The following is a 14,350-nucleotide window of genomic DNA, read 5'->3' as shown; positions in this document are numbered from 1 at the left end:
CTGTGGGAAGGCGTTCACACACTTGTCCACGCTGCAGAGACAGTGGTGAGGGCGGTCACTAGCTCTGAATGTGGGATTGGTTTCAATCAGTGATTCATCGTTGTGTCACCCTACCCAGCTTTGACCCATCGTTAATCGGAGAGATCAGAAGCTTGAGAGGATGTAATTCACTCAGGTTCGACTACTGAGTATTAATGGCAGTGGCTCAGGACAGTATTTATTGAAGCTTTGAGCAGTGGCCAATCAGTGTACAGGATTTATTAATGTTAGGCAGGAGCAAGAGGAGTGGCCAATGTTGGAGAGGCCCATGCTGGAGTGGACAAAGTTGGAGAGGCCCATGTTGGAGTGGCCAGTGTTGGAGAGGCCCATGCTGGAGTGGACAAAGTTGGAGAGGCCCATGTTGGAGTAGCCAGTGTTGGAGAGGCCCATGTTGGAGCGGCCGATGTTGGAGAGGCCCATGTTGGAGTGGACAAAGTTGGAGCGGAGACTTTGAGGTTTCAGTGAGGAGAACCTTCAATCAGAGAAGGCAAAATCATGCTGGAGGTAGTTTTTTTGCCTCCTTCTTTACATTTGCTCAGTTAGAACAGTCAAGATGCCAGGCAGGATAGTGGAAAGCTCCTCTTGCGGGATGTGGGAAGGCAGGCACCCCCCCCCCCACTCCGCGTTCCTGTGAAAAGGTCCGAACGATCCACATTAAGGAGTTGGAGCTGGACTGGATGAACTCCGGATCATTTGGGAGGCTGAAGGGGTGATAGTTAGGACATTTAGAGAGGTAGTTACACCCAAGGTCCCGGCACAGGGAACTGGGTGACAGTCACGAAGGGGAAGGAGGGGGGGAAAGCAAGTGCAGTGTACCCCTGTGTCTATCCCCCTGAACAACACATATATCACTTTAGATACTGTTGAGGATGGTGGGATGACTTGGCAAAGGACAGTCACAGCAGGAGGGTCTGTGGCACTTCGTCTGGCTCTGAGACTGAGAAGGGAAGGGTGGAGAAGAGGTGAGCTGTGGTCATAGGTGTTTCATTAGCTTAGGGAACTGACTGGATGTTCTGTGGGTGAGAATGAGATTCCAGGATGGTATGATACCTCCTGTGTGCTGGGGTCTGGGATCTCAGGACTGCCATCTGTATCACGTGTAAGGAATAGGGAGAATGTACAGTTTAACACGTGGCTAAGGAGTTGGTGCAGGAGGGTGGGCATAAAACCTTTGGATCATTTGAGCCCACAGGGACTGCATTGTGCACAGGAGTGTGAGTGTGTTGGGGGAGAGGGGACATCGTTGATGGAGGCTGAAGTGGGCAGACAAGTCTCTCTCTCTCACACACACACAAACACATGCAGTGGAGTGTGAGAGTGGGGAGTGAGAAAGGAAAAGGTGAATGAGGAAGATTGTGTTCGGCTCCTTCACGAAGTCCCAGACTCACCCAACGCTCCCCGTCTAGAATTGGTCTCATTCTCTACCCCAGGCTGCGGGTAAGCATTGAGTTGCCTCGCCAAGAAGGAAATCATTTGTTCGATAGCATCTGGTTGACACTCATTGATAATAAATTTACCTTGAGCTTGAACATTGAAATGTTTTGTTCTTAAAACATGTACTGAGGAGAAGTGGTCTCACTGAAGGTCCGAGAGTGGAAAATGAACCAGGTGTTCAGCCCCACTGCTCCGTGCCAGACACAAACCCCTACCTGAGTCTGTCCCATCTGTCTGTGCTTGACACGTCTCACGCTGGTTTTCTCTTTCTGTACCTGTCCCAGTCTCTTTTATTTCCCTTCTCAACCTCATTCTTCTACCTTCTCTCCATAGCCTTTGATGCCTTTACTAATCAAGCACTGGTCAATGTATGTTTAAACTAAACAGGATGACTTGGCCTCTGAGCCGTCCGTGGCAATGAATTCCACAGGGCCCTCATCTCTAAATGCATGCTCTCTGGTATTAGACACTGTGACCCAGAAGGTTAAAAACGGCGCTATCTACTCTATCGAGATCTTTCGTTATCTTATCAAGTTCTATCAGCTCACACTGAGCCTCCTCCACTCCAGAGAAAACAGCCCAAGTTTGTCCAAAATCTCCTCACACAGTAGCTCATGATTCCAATCCACACAACATCCTGGTGAACTTCTTCTGCAATCTCCTCATTGCTGCCCCAAACACCAGTGGTGTAATGAACTTCAAGTAAGTAAATGGTGGATTGTTGATTAATAAGGTTGTCAAAGGTGACCGGTAGAAGGCAGCAGCGTGGGATTCAGAGGCAACATCCAGTAGCCGTGATCGAATGGTGGTGAAGACTCAATGGTCGGAATGGGTATTTCAGTTTCTAGTGTCCAGCTAGGAGATGGTGTGAAGCACCTTTTCACTACGTCTGGTAACCAACAACAATTAACTCAGAGTGGATCAATCTTAAGCGTGTTTATGTTTACTTGCAGCAAGGGAAGACTAGCACTGCCCAAGTGCTGGTGATAGCTTTATCAAAAAGAAACAGTACCATCACCACTTTGAATACAAGTTCAAGGACAGGGTGCATTCTGTTGTCTGCTGAATCAACGTTTGGCATTCTTCCAGTAACTCTGCTGCGGTTCTACACTCAAGTGCTCAGGTACCGTCAGCATAATGTTGCACGAAGATTATTAGCAAAGCACTCTGATACACTACAGGTTCCATTTTGTTACAGAAAGAAATGCCATTTTGGTGTGACAAGTGAAGTAAATTTCCCCAGTGGTGGCGAAGCAGTCCTGCACACCTCGCCCTCTGTGAAAACCCTTCCAAGCCTTACGCCACTCCCCATTTCTGTTCACACCTCCGATCCTTGCGGCCCTCACCATCTGTGAAAACCCTTCTTACCCTAATCCCATAGTTATTTTGTAAACCCGCCTGACCCTTACACCATTTGCCATCCCTGTAAAGCCCCCCACCTTCCACGTTCCTTCCAGGTGAGGCAACATTTCAGAATCGGGTAAGAATACGATGATTCAGCAGATGAATGTGTGATTGAAGAACTGATGCAGAGGCATTGCATCAGATCTCTGGGTCATTGGGATCTCTCCTGGGAATGGAATGATCTGTACAACAGGGACGGTTTGCATCTGAACCTGGCGGGGTCCAGTATGCTCGTGGGCAGGTGTGTTAGAGCTTGTGTTTAAAATAACTTGTCAGGGAGATCGGAACCGGAGTGTGAGTGTTGGGGATGAGGTAGTTGGTTGGCAACAGAGGTAGTGTGCAGTGAGAGTACAAGCAAGCAGTGGCTGATGTCAGGGAAAAATTGCAGTCAACGGAATGAGTTGCAGCGTTAAGGTGGGATAACATCGATAAGGGTGATGAATGCAGGACTGAAGGTGTTACATTTGAATGTGCGCAGTGTACAGAATAACAGAGGTGAACTTTTAGCACAGTGTGATTTGTGTACGTATCCGTATCGTGGCTGAAAGAAGATTATAACCCGGGGCTTAACGTCCAAACAGACACGTTGTCTCAAAAGGACAGGTAGGTAGGCAAAGAGGGTGGGTGCCTCTACTGGTAAATATGAAATCAAATCATTACAAACAAGAGGCGGGAGAGCATCAGAGAATCAGAAATGTAGAATCTCTGTGGGTAGAGCGAAGAAACATTAAGTGTAACAACACCCTGGGATAATTTATACGCAGACCTCCAACCGTAGTAACGATGTGATCTACAAATTACAACGGGAGACAAAATGCATGTCAAAAGGACGATGTTACGATAGTCATGGGGGATATCAATCAGGTTAGTGTTGGTTACCAAGAGGGGGAAATTTGTAGAATGCCCACGAGATATCTGTTTCTAGCAGATGCTGGTTGAACACACTGAGGATCAGCTATTGTGTGTTGAGCAAAGAACCGGAATTGAGCTCTGATGAAATCCCAGAGCACACTCAATGGGCCGAATGGCCGGATTGTTCTCCTGTATCTAATGGAGTTCTGGTCTCACAAACCCCTGCAATGCTGAGTGACCAGGGTTCAGTCCTGGGTGTGAGGAATTGGTGTAATATCTGCAGAATCTGACATTAACAGTCCCTCGTCAAGTCGCAACTGGATTCAGTCACCATCATGTTTAAACATTTAACAGGCAGCCGACTTGAACTTCCTCCCCGCTGTGAAGTTGCTGGAATTTCAGTAGGCGGGATGACTGAGTAAATCTCTTCGCTCACTCAGGACAGAAGTATGGCCTCTACTTATTGTGAACTCGCTGGAGCCTCTCAAGGTGGATTTACCGAATGAAACACTTCCCACGCTCCGGAGAGGTGTACAGCTGCTTCCCCCTGCGTGAAATGGCTGCAGCTTTAGTAGATCGGTTAACCGACTGAACCCTTCCCACACTCGCCGCTGGTGAACGGGCTCTCCCCCGACTGACGCTCTGGTATTTCTGCAGATCCGCTGTTTGGATGAATCCTTTTCCACACCCGGAGCAGGTGAACGTGGTCACCCCGGTGTGAACTTGCTGGTGTATCTGCAGGTACAATGGCTGACTGAATCCCTTCTAAAATGAGAGCCCGTGAATGACGTCCCACCACTCTCAACCGACAGGCCATTCATCAGGTCAGATCACGGACGTGTACACATATTCGGGTTCTCCTTGTCACAACTGGGGTGCTGTCTTCTCCAGCATCTCCTCCTCCACGTTCGAGGACTAAAGGCATCCAAGTGCTGGTGAACTGACAGACACAGCAGAACTGACGAGCTGTTGTGTTTGACATTCCCACACACAAACCTTTTGCCTTTTCCGCGCTGTCAAAATTCTGCAAAGCTCATCAATGGATTAAAGACAGCTGAAACAGCTTTAGTTTTAATGGTGACCTCTGGTATCAGACTGTTATAGCAAGGCTCAACTCTGGTCGGAGGAGGAACACATCATCTTCTACCTGGGCACAATTCAAGCATCCAGGCACAACATCCACACACACGGTCAGTATCACAGATGGTCCTGGCACAGAGTAATGCAGAAAGACACACAAAAAAACGTAAAAATAACGAAGAACAATATGAAGAACGGCAAAACGTAGGAACTACAGCAATAAGCTGTCAGTGGCGCAGCGCCATCTTACAGTGTAGGCAGCCTGGAGTGTCCCGTCTGACAGCGACAGCACGTCAGGGTAGGAGACAGCCGGAGATTCTACATCTGTTGACCCTGTTGGGTATTTATTTATTATTATTATCATCCAGTCCTTTATCTCTCTCAACAATCAACTTCCCAGCTCTTTACTTCACCCCTCACCTTTCCCGGTTTACCCTATCACCTCAGCTCCCCCCACATTCTCACTTCCTCCCTTCCTTTCCCGTCCAGAAGAAGGATCTTGTTCTAAAAACTCCGACCATTCACTCCACTCCACCCCCGGACTTCCACTCTGCAGACTTTCGCCTATTTGCTCACGCGCATGCGCAGAGGTCTGAGTTAATCCCAAATATCGCGCATGCGCTCAGTAGACGAGAGGCTCACGAGGTTCGGCCGCAGGTAGGAGGGGTCTCCGGCCGGGTATTAATTACCGGCGTCTGAAACGCGATTGAAAGGCTATTACTCTGCACACCTATCGCGGTGGTCCTGCATCGCAGGACAGCCCCGGTCCGTTCCCACTTTTTCAGCCCCACGGTCCGTACCAGGGCCCGGCGGGGAATTCGGCTGATGAGCGCTGGAGGCGCCGCCATTTTCGGCGCATGCGCGTCGCTGGATCTTTTGGTGGCTGACGGACAGGTTTCTCGTTCGTGGGGCCTTCTGGGTAAAGAGGCAGCCATGGCTGACAGTACCAGCATTGTCCCCGTACAATCGGAGGAAATGGGAGCAAATGTATCTGCCGAGCTCCAGCTATGTAAATCCGAGAATTAGTAAGTCGCAACAAAAATATATTTCCCAGTTAATCACGGATAAAGATTCTGCCTTCTAGTCAGTAAAAATGTCAATTAGTGCTGTATGGCAATAGAAAATTCTTCCGTCAGCTTTAGTTCTCTCTGGATAAATAACGATATTAAACAGCTTTGTCCTCGATGCCAAGTGAGTTAGGGCTTTCACATCACAAAAGTGCCACACTCCAATGAGAACAACTACTACCTTTCACGTCATTGCCATCGCCATCAATGGGTTCATCACTGCAGATCAACTGGGCGGGGAGGGAGAGCGGATCTGAGTAATTTAGAAATTTCCAGCATCATACATGTAGTAACAGGTGCTCTTTATAGTGTTGTGGAACATGACCAGAACTTGAAATAATACCGAAGGACAGAGAGAAATTGAGCCAAGTCACAGGTTGATTGAAGGCAGACATAGCCCATTCTCTTGCAGACAGTAATACAGTCAGAGAATTTGATGGTCAGTGAGGATGCCTGATCCTTGCCTTCTTAGAAGATGAGGAGTTCATATTAGAAACATGGAAATCTACAGTACATTACTTGTCCTTCGCCCCAGAATGTTGTGCTGACCGTGCAACCTAATTGAGAAACTGCCTAGAATTTCCTTACCACATAGCCTCTTATTTTTCCTGGCTCCATGTATCTATCTGAGAGTCTCTTAAAATACCCTATTGAATCCACCTCTCCCACCTTCGCAGAGTATTCCACACACCCACCACTCTCTGTGAAAAGCTTACTTCTGACATCCCCTCATACCTGTTTCCAAACACCTTAAAACTATGCCCCCTCGTGTGAGCCATTTCAGTCTTGAGAAATAGCCTCTGCCCTCATCATCTTATTTACCTCTGTCAGGTTACCTCTCAGCTTCTGTCGCTCCAAAGTTCACTCAACCGATTCTCGTAAGGCATGTTCTCCAATCCAAGCAACATCCTTGCAAATTTCCTCTGCACTCTTTCTAAAGTGTCCTCGTCCTTCCTGTAGTGAAGTGACCAGAATTGAATTGAACACCAATAGTACCAAAAGTGGGGTCTAACTAAGACCTTATGTATTAGTAACATTCCCTCACTGCTTTTGATTTCAGTCCCATGGCTGGTGAAGGCTTTCTTAACAACAATATTAACCAGCACAGCAGCCTTGCGTGTACTATTGACATGGACCCCAAGATCTCACTGATCCTCCAGACTACCATAAGTCCTAACATTAATATTGTTTTCTGTCTTCAAATTGGACCTACCAAAATGAACCACTAGGTTGAACTCCATGTGCCACCTCTCAGCCCAGATTTGCATCCCATCAATGTGCCGCAGTAACCTCTGACAACCATCCTGATTATCCACAACACCCCAACTTTTGTATCATCAGCAAGCTTACTTCCTCATCAAGGTCATTTGTAAAAATTAGAAAGAAGAGGGGTCCCAGAACAGATCCCTGTGCAGCACGATTGGTCACCATCCTCTATGAAGTATATCAACCATCTACAACCACCCTTTGCCTTCTGTGGACAAGCCAATTCTGGATCCACAAAGCAAGGTCTCCTTGGATCCTTGCCTCATTACTTTCTAAATTAGCCTCACATGAGGAACCTTACTGAAAGCCATGTACACTTCATCCAATGCTCCACCTTCATCAGTGTGCTTTGTTACATAGAAACATAGAAAATAGGTGCAGGAGTAGGCCATTCGGCCCTTCGAGCCTGCACTGCCATTTATTATGATCACGGCTGATCCTCCAACTCAGAACCCTGCCCCAGCCTTCCCTCCATACCCCCTGACCCCCGTAGCCACAAGGGCCATATCTAACTCCCTCTTAAATATAGCCAATGAACTGGCCTCAACTGTTTCCTGTGGCAGAGAATTCCACAGATTCACCACTCTCTGTGTGAAGAAGTTTTTCCTAATCTCGGTCTTAAAAGGCTTCCCCTCTATCCTCAAACTGTGGCCCCTCGTTCTGGACTTGCCCAACATCGGGAACAATCTTCCTGCATCTAGCCTGTCCAATCCCTTTAGGATCTTATACGTTTCAATCAGATCCCCCCTCAATCTCCTAAATTCCAACGAGTACAAGCCCAGTTCATCCAGTCTTTCTTCATATGAAAGTCCTGCCATCCCAGGAATCAATCTGGTGAACCTTCTTTGTACTCCCTCCATGGCAAGGATGTCTTTCCTCAGATTAGGGGACCAAAACTGCACACAATACTCCAGGTGTGGTCTCACCAAGGCCTTGTACAACTGCAGTAGTACCTCCCTGCTCCTGTACTCGAATCCTCTCACTATAAATGCCAGCATACCATTCGCCTTTTTCACCGCCTGCTGTACCTGCATGCCCACTTTCAATGACTGGTGTATAATGACACCCAGGTCTCGTTGTACCTCCCCTTTTCCTAATCGGCCACCTTTCAGATAATAATCTGTTTTCCTATTTTTGCCACCAAAGTGGATAACTTCACATTTATCCACATTAAATTGCATCTGCCATGAATTTGCCCACTCACCCAACCTATCCAAGTCACCCTGCATCCTCTTAGCATCCTCCTCACAGCTAACACTGCCACCCAGCTTCGTGTCATCCGCAAACTTGGAGATGCTGCATTTAATTCCCTCATCCAAGTCATTAATGTATATTGTAAACAACTGGGGTCCCAGCACTGAGCCTTGCGGTACCCCACTAGTCACCGCCTGCCATTCTGAAAAGGTCCCGTTTATTCCCACTCTTTGCTTCCTGTCTGCTAACCAATTCTCCATCCATATCAATACCTTACCCCCAATACCGTGTGCTTTAAGTTTGCACACTAATCTCCTGTGTGGGACCTTGTCAAAAGCCTTTTGAAAATCCAAATATACCACATCCACTGGTTCTCCCCTATCCACTCTACTAGTTACATCCTCAAAAAATTCTATGAGATTCGTCAGACATGATTTTCCTTTCACAAATCCATGCTGACTTTGTCCGATCATTTCACCGCTTTCCAAATGTACTGTTATCACATCCTTGATAACTGACTCCAGCAGTTTCCCCACCACCGATGTTAGGCTAACTGGTCTATAATTCCCCGGTTTCTCTCTCCCTCCTTTTTTAAAAAGTGGAGTTACATTAGCCACCCTCCAATCCTCAGGAACTAGTCCAGAATCTAATGAGTTTTGAAAAATTATCACTAATGCATCCACTATTTCTTGGGCTACTTCCTTAAGCACTCTAGGATGCAGACCATCTGGCCCTGGTGATTTATCTGCCTTTAATCCCTTCAATTTACCTAACACCACTTCCCTACTAACATGTATTTCGCTCAGTTCCTCCATCTCACTGGACCCTCTGTCCCCTACTATTTCTGGAAGATTATTTATGTCCTCCTTAGTGAAGACAGAACCAAAGTAATTATTCAATTGGTCTGCCATGTCCTTGCTCCCCATAATCAATTCACCTGTTTCTGTTTCTGTTACATCTTCCAAGAATCCAATCAGGGTCGTAAAGCATGACCTGCCCTTGACAAAGCCATGCTGACTATCCATAATCAAATTATATCTCTCCAAATGTTCATAAGTCCTGCCTCCCAGGATATTCTCCAGCAACTTGCCCACCACTGAAGAAAGATTCACTGGTCTATAATTTCACGGGTTACCTTTACTCCCTTTCTTGAACAAGGGAACAATGTCTTCCAATCTTCTGGTTCTTCTCCCATCCTGATTGATAATACAAAGGTCATTGCTAGAGGCTCAGCAATCTTCTCCCTCGCTTCCCACAGTAGCCTGGGGTATATCTCAAGTTGTGTTGAACTGGGTAACATTGTGATGTCAGAGCTCACACTGAAAGGAGATCTTTTAGAAACATGTAAAATTATGAAAGGCATGGACAAGACAGAGGCAGGAAAGTTGTTTCCACTGGTAGGTGAGACTAGGACTAGAGGACATTGCCTCAAGGTTTGGGGATGTGGGATGGAGATGAGATAAGGAACTGTTTTTCCCAGAGAGTGGTGAATCTGTGGATTTCTCTGCCCAATGAAGCAGTGGAGATGGCCTTTGTAAATGTATTTGGGACAAGGTTGGATAGATTTTTGCATAGTAGGGGAATTAAGGGTTATGGGGAAAAGGCAGGCAGGTGGAGATGAGTCCATGGCCAGATCAGCCATGATCTTATTCAATGGCAGAGCAGGCTCGACGGGCCAGATGGCCGACTCCTGCTCCTATTTCTTACGTTCTTATGTTCTCACCCCAGACTAAAATCTCTCCTGAAATATTGTGCTTCACCCATTGATGTCTTTTGTAAATATTTTTACAGGTTTGAAATGGCAGAACACTTGTGTACAGGAATCTCAAACACAACAACACATCAGTTTTGCTGACTCTGTCTGGATATTTAAGGAGTGACCAGATACTTTCTTTGTAACACCAACACATCTGCTGTCAACTCTTGGAGATGAGGAAGTATCTCATCCCAGCTGCTGATGTATTCTGTCTCTGAAATGAAGTTTTCTGTTTTAACTCTGTGAAATTCACTGGAACTAGGAGCTGAGAACACACCAGCATTTGTTCACTAGAGATCAGTTCTTCAACTGCATTGATTGTACAAGGGATTCAAACGTTTGACTTTCTGAATTGCCAGAGGATTGATCGCAGTGAGATATCATTCTTCTTCTCTCAGTGTGGGAAGAGATTCACTCACAGACTACCCGCAGACACACCAGTGAGTTCACAGTGGGGAGAGGACATTTCCCCGCTCTGTGTGAGGGAGGGGAACCACTCAGTCATCCAGCCTGAAGATACATCAGCAAGTTCACACCATCGTGAGATGCTCCACCTGTTCTGCAAGCGGGAAGCCATTCTGTTATTGGTGCTAAAGGTATATCAGAAAATTCACCAGTGAGAGGACATTGACCTGCTCGGACGGTGGAAAGGAATTCACACACTCAACCACGCCAGAGTGACACCAGCGAGTTCACACCAGGGAGAAGCCATTCACCTGCTCTGAATGTGGGAAAGGGTTCACTCAATCATCTCAACTGAATAAACATCAGCAAATTCACACTGGAAGATGCCATTTATCTGCTCGGACTGTGGGAAGGGATTCACTCACTTTTCAACACTGCAGAGGCACCAGCAAGATCACACTGCGGAGAGGCCATTCACCTGCCCTGAATGTGGGAAGGGATTCACTCAGTCATCCCACCTAAAGAAACATCATTTTGTTCATAATGGGGCAAAACCATTCTCCTGCTCTGATTGTGATAAGGAATTCACACGGTCGTATAACCTGAAACTTCATCAGCGAATTCACACTGGGGAGAAGCCGTACAGCTGCTCAGACTGTGAGAAGGAATTCACACGGTCATCTGACTTAAAAATACATCAGCGAGTTCACACTGGGGAGAAACCGTTCACCTGCTCAGATTGTGGGAAGCAATTTGCGCGATCATCTGACTTGAAAGTGCATCAGCGACTTCACACCGGGGAGAAGCTATTTAGCTGCTCTGAGTGTGGGAAGAGATTCACTCGATCTTCTCACCTACTGACACACCAGTTAGTTCACACTGGGGAGAAACCATTCACCTGCTCAGTCTGTGGAAAGGAATTCATTCGGTCATCTGACTTGAAAGTGCATCAGCGAGTTCACACTGGGGAGAAGCCTTTCACTTGTTCTGAATGTGGGAAGGGATTCACTCGGTCTTCTCAGCAGAAGGAACATCAGCGAATTCACACTGGGGAGAAACCTTTCAAATGCTCAGACTGTGGGAAGGAATTCACTCGGTCGTCCGTACTGAACAAACATCAGCGAGTCCACACTGGGGAGAGGCCTTTCACTCGGCATCCTTGTAAACCCTCCACCATCCACCCCGACACATTCAGGTGACGGCTGACTCGAGAAAGACACCGACCGTGGCAGGTGGCAGGTCTCACAAATCACAGTCGCACCAGCTGACTCTCTATAACCTACTGACTTGCACAGTTACCTTGGCTAAACCACTTCCTACCTTCCTAACTTTACAACCCCCCCCCCCCACTAATCTCCCTCCTGGAACATATCCTTGCAAGTGAGGGAGGATCTACACGCTCCCATTTACTTCCGCCCTCAGCCCCTTCTGGATCACAAATCGTCCTTCCAGGTGAGGCAACACTTCACCTGCAAGACTGTCAGGTTGATCTGCTGTATCTGATGCTCCCAGTGCGGGCTCCTTGACATCAGTGAGACCCAATGCAGATTGGGAGTCCACTTTGTCAAGTACATTAGCCCTGTCTGCATCAAACAGAATTTCCCGCTCATAAACAAGCGAAAATTTGCAAATGCTGGAAATCCAAGCAACAAACACAAAACCTTTCCAATGATTTCAAGTTCCCTGCCCCGATTTTCTTATTTTCACAATGCAAAGCCCACCAGGAAAGCCAAAGAGCTCCCTGTTTCCACCTAGGACCAGACCCAATGAGTTCCCCTCCACCACCACCCTCCTGTTCTATGTTTTACTTGTCTTCTTTGTTTGAGCTGATCTCTGCTGTCACTTCTTTCTGTCATCTTGCAGTAAACTGCTGTTGGTCACGTGTGTGAATGATTAGGAGGAGAATGTAGGCCGGACAACTAGTGAGGTTGTGGATGACAGCAGAGCTGGTGTGTGGTGAAAGTGAGGGTTGTCTGATTACAGTGGGATGGGAAAGTGGGCTAATGAACGGCAGGTGGACCTTAACTGGGACAAGCAAAATGTGATTGATTTTGGGAAGTTAAACCAGAGCAGAACATACAGAGTGAAAGGCGCCAGACCAGCACAGTATTTCTGACATTGATATTTTTAAAGAGAGACTCAGTCAAATTGATTTAGGGGATCTAGTCAAAAGAAGCAGAAGGGAAGTGGCGGAACACAGGGGTAGGGGGGTGCAAGTACAGTGTTCCCTGAGGTGGTGACACACATGGATAGGGTGGTGAAGACAGGGGAGGAACACAGGGACGGAGGGGTGCAAGCACAGAGTTCCCTGAGGTGGCGGCACACGTAGACGGGATGGTGAAGAAAGTGTGGATGGGTTCCAGTGCGGTGTAAATCTGTGACTCTCAGTGCAAATGCTCTTGTCATTGTCCAATTGTAAGGCGGTGAATTTACTTCCTCTTTCTTCTCTTAGCGGGACAAGGGTGCTGGAAACCGTGCCATCTGGGTGAGCGCAGGGAACCGCAGCATTTCACTGTACGAGCCAGCGATGAAGTTGTGAGTGACCAGTCCACAGTACAAGCACGAGACAGCAGATGGTATTGCAAAGGTCAAATGGCTACAGCAATTAATCGACACTACTAAGGAAGCCCATTATGTTACAGACCACAATGTCTGAGAGAAAACACAGCAGAGCAAAGCTAATTCTGACATGTGAACAGAACCTCGGGAGTTGGAAAGAGGACAGAAGGTTACAATCTCAGGACATCAGCCGGGGCCTGTCACATCTCCGAGATGTGCAGGGACATGTCATGTCAGGGACAGAGCCAGTCTATCAGTCTGTCAAGTCCAGACTGCTCCAGAGAGTTTAGGTTGGCAGCTTGTGAACCCACTTGTAGACAGTGAATGTTCTCTGGAAGCTGAGGTCCATAAGGCGCATTGTCTCTGGATGGAGATGATGATACTTTTAGATTTATCTTTCAGCCCATCGACGATGGTGACGATGAAGGAGCAGTTGTCCTCTCAGTGAGTTGGGCAAACTCTTTCACTTTGCACCCAGAGCTGAAGGGTAGTTCACTTCATCGTCAGCATCTACAAGGGTTGGTTAAGGCAAGGCAATCTTTTCCCTCCTCTCAGCCAAGGCAGAGACAATGGAGGAGAGAAACAGATACGTTCCTCACCAAATGTTCTGGAAATAAAGCAGGCAATAGAGAAGTTGAATTTCAAGGCGGTATCAGTAATCAGATAAGTACAGAAATTGCTCTTGATGGTTTTACTTACAGATATTCGGAAATGATTGATGTTGGAATACTATTGATGAATGTCCTCATAATGGTCGAATGCTCGATTGAAGGTTACATGTTCTCCAATAAAGTGTATTATTTCTCAGTTGTATATTCGTTGTTCATGTGGATTGATGCAAGTGTAAACAGTGTCATTCCTCTGCCACTCAGTTAGCCATTCCCACATGGGAGGAGTTCACACACTGTACGAGCAGGGTTGTCAATAAAGATCTGTTGAGTATCCTGCATGCGGATGTCCTGGTGTGCTCTGCACTATCCCTCAATAATGTAAACAACATGGAGTCAGAAGTGGTTCATCAATGCAAAATCAACTGACCTCTAGTGAACAAATGCTGGTGTGTTCTCAGCACCCCAGTTCTGGTGGATTTCACTGAATTAAAACAGAAGACTTATTTCAGACAAAACTTGTTTTGACAGTATTTTGGGAGGTTTATCATTGTGCAGTTTGTTATATCAAATAAAACTGCAGGCCATTTTCTAAATGCAGGGGAATATCAAATATCTGAGTTGCAAAGACACTCGGCAGTCGTGCTGGATTCACTGAAGGTTAATATTAGGCTGAGTCGTTGGCA

The 14,350-nt window shown here is 46.9% G+C and overlaps 1 protein-coding gene across 2 annotated transcripts; it reads left to right on the top strand.

The window, feature by feature from the left end:
* Positions 1-5,447: 5,447 nt before the first annotated feature.
* Positions 5,448-14,082, top strand: LOC134343344 (zinc finger protein 239-like). 2 transcript variants are annotated; one of them, XM_063042031.1, is made up of 3 exons: positions 5,448-5,466; positions 10,128-11,692; positions 12,950-14,082. In XM_063042031.1, exons 2-3 carry the CDS (start codon positions 10,881-10,883, stop codon positions 12,984-12,986), a joined length of 849 nt encoding a protein of 282 aa, XP_062898101.1. In that variant the 5' UTR covers positions 5,448-5,466; positions 10,128-10,880; the 3' UTR covers positions 12,987-14,082. The 2 variants fall into 2 exon arrangements, with proteins under 2 accessions (XP_062898101.1, XP_062898102.1); XM_063042032.1 differs by lacking the exon at positions 5,448-5,466 and adding an exon at positions 5,479-5,834.
* The last annotated feature ends 268 nt before the right edge of the window (positions 14,083-14,350 follow it).

This window comes from Mobula hypostoma, chromosome 3, assembly GCF_963921235.1.
Source record: "Mobula hypostoma chromosome 3, sMobHyp1.1, whole genome shotgun sequence".
Classification (NCBI taxonomy): domain Eukaryota; kingdom Metazoa; phylum Chordata; class Chondrichthyes; order Myliobatiformes; family Myliobatidae; genus Mobula; species Mobula hypostoma.
Note: the sequence above shows the minus strand (reverse complement) of the source record. Positions and strands in the feature narration are given on the sequence as shown.